The sequence below is a fragment of the Myotis brandtii genome, unplaced genomic scaffold (assembly GCF_000412655.1).
Source record: "Myotis brandtii unplaced genomic scaffold, ASM41265v1 scaffold691, whole genome shotgun sequence".
NCBI lineage: Eukaryota > Metazoa > Chordata > Mammalia > Chiroptera > Vespertilionidae > Myotis > Myotis brandtii.
The window spans coordinates 734375-735603 of record NW_005370704.1 but is presented as its reverse complement, the minus strand read 5'-3'; the positions used below and the strand labels follow the sequence as shown (position 1 = coordinate 735603).

General features: G+C 69.4%; 1 protein-coding gene across 1 annotated transcript in view; it reads right to left on the bottom strand.

Moving 5' to 3' along the window:
* The window catches only part of GRIN1 (glutamate receptor, ionotropic, N-methyl D-aspartate 1), a gene marked incomplete at its 5' end in the record, with an annotated part of 48234 nt that overhangs the window by 2941 nt on the left and 44064 nt on the right, over nucleotides 1–1229 (bottom strand). The window contains 1 exon segment of the mRNA XM_014529681.1: nucleotides 1055–1202. Within this exon segment, the coding sequence (XP_014385167.1) occupies nucleotides 1055–1202 (148 nt within the window).

Genomic DNA, 1229 nt, shown 5'->3' with positions numbered 1-1229 from the left:
CGGCGGCCTCAGCTCCTGCCCGGGTCGGGCCTGACCTTCCTCGTGCTGGGGCTACACTTGAGGGGTCCCGTGTGGCTCTCTTCCTGGGAGGTCGCCTGGCTCCCTGGCTCTCAGGTGTCCCAGGAGGAGGGGCCCTCGGAGCACGGGAGGACCTGCCCCTCAGGCTCGCCGGCCATCCTGACCCCCGAGGGCCCAGCAAGATTCAGGAAGGGGCCGCGGGGCCAAAGGTGGGCGTCCAGATGGATTGGAGCGACAGACAGAGGCAGCTCCCGGGACCCTGGCCTCGGGTCTGATGGCCAGGCTGGCCCTGTGCCCGCCAGCAAGAGCAGCGACCGGGTCCTAAGAGCAAGAGGGGGCAGATGAGAGGTGGGGGGGCTCCAGCAACCATCCCCCCAAGGCCCTCCCTCTCTGCTCTGCCAGCTTCACCCCAGGACACAGGCTCTGGAGAGGCACCCAGAGAAAGAGAAGAGATGCACAGACTGACCTTGGACCGTGGGCAGGAGCCACGGCCTCTGCCAGCCCCACTGCCTGCCCCGCCCCAGGTGGGCATGGCTGCCCCTCACGCAGCCTGCCCCCTGCTGACAGCAAACTCCCACAGACGCGGCCTGGGCAAAGGCAGGGCCAGCTGGACCCCTATGGAGCACAGGACACAGCAGGCAGCAGGAAGGAGGCCCGGGGTGCTGAGGAGGGGTGCGGGCGGCGAGGGCGGAGAGGGCGGATGCCTCTTAGACTCACGTGCTACACCCAGGTGGGTCCCTGTCTTACCCTGCCTCAGTTTGCCTTCCTATGGGATGGGCGCCGGCGGGCGACTCTGGAGACAGAGAGGCCAGGCAGAGGCTGGAGCAGGGCACGGGGCCTCCCTCGGCCTGGCTTGGCAGTGGGCAGCCACCTGCAGGTGGCCCCCTACCGACGCGGCCCCTGGCTGTGGCTCCTAGCTCCAGGCCTGCTCCCACGGGCTCCGGGAGCCAGGGCCAGCGCGCCGGCCTGTGGGGATGGAGGAGGGCTGGGGCCGGCTGGGCCGTGGGCACCAGGCCTCGGGGGGTGGCCGCCCTACCTGCAGGTTCTTTCTCCACACGTTCACCGCGGCGAAGGCCAGCTGCATCTGCTTCCGGCGCGCGTCCTTGTGCCGCTTGTAAGCGATTTCGATGAAGATGAGGAAGATCCCCGCCACGATGCCCCCGGCCACGAGCATGAAGACCCCTGTGGGCCAGGCCCCGCGCCTCAGTGTC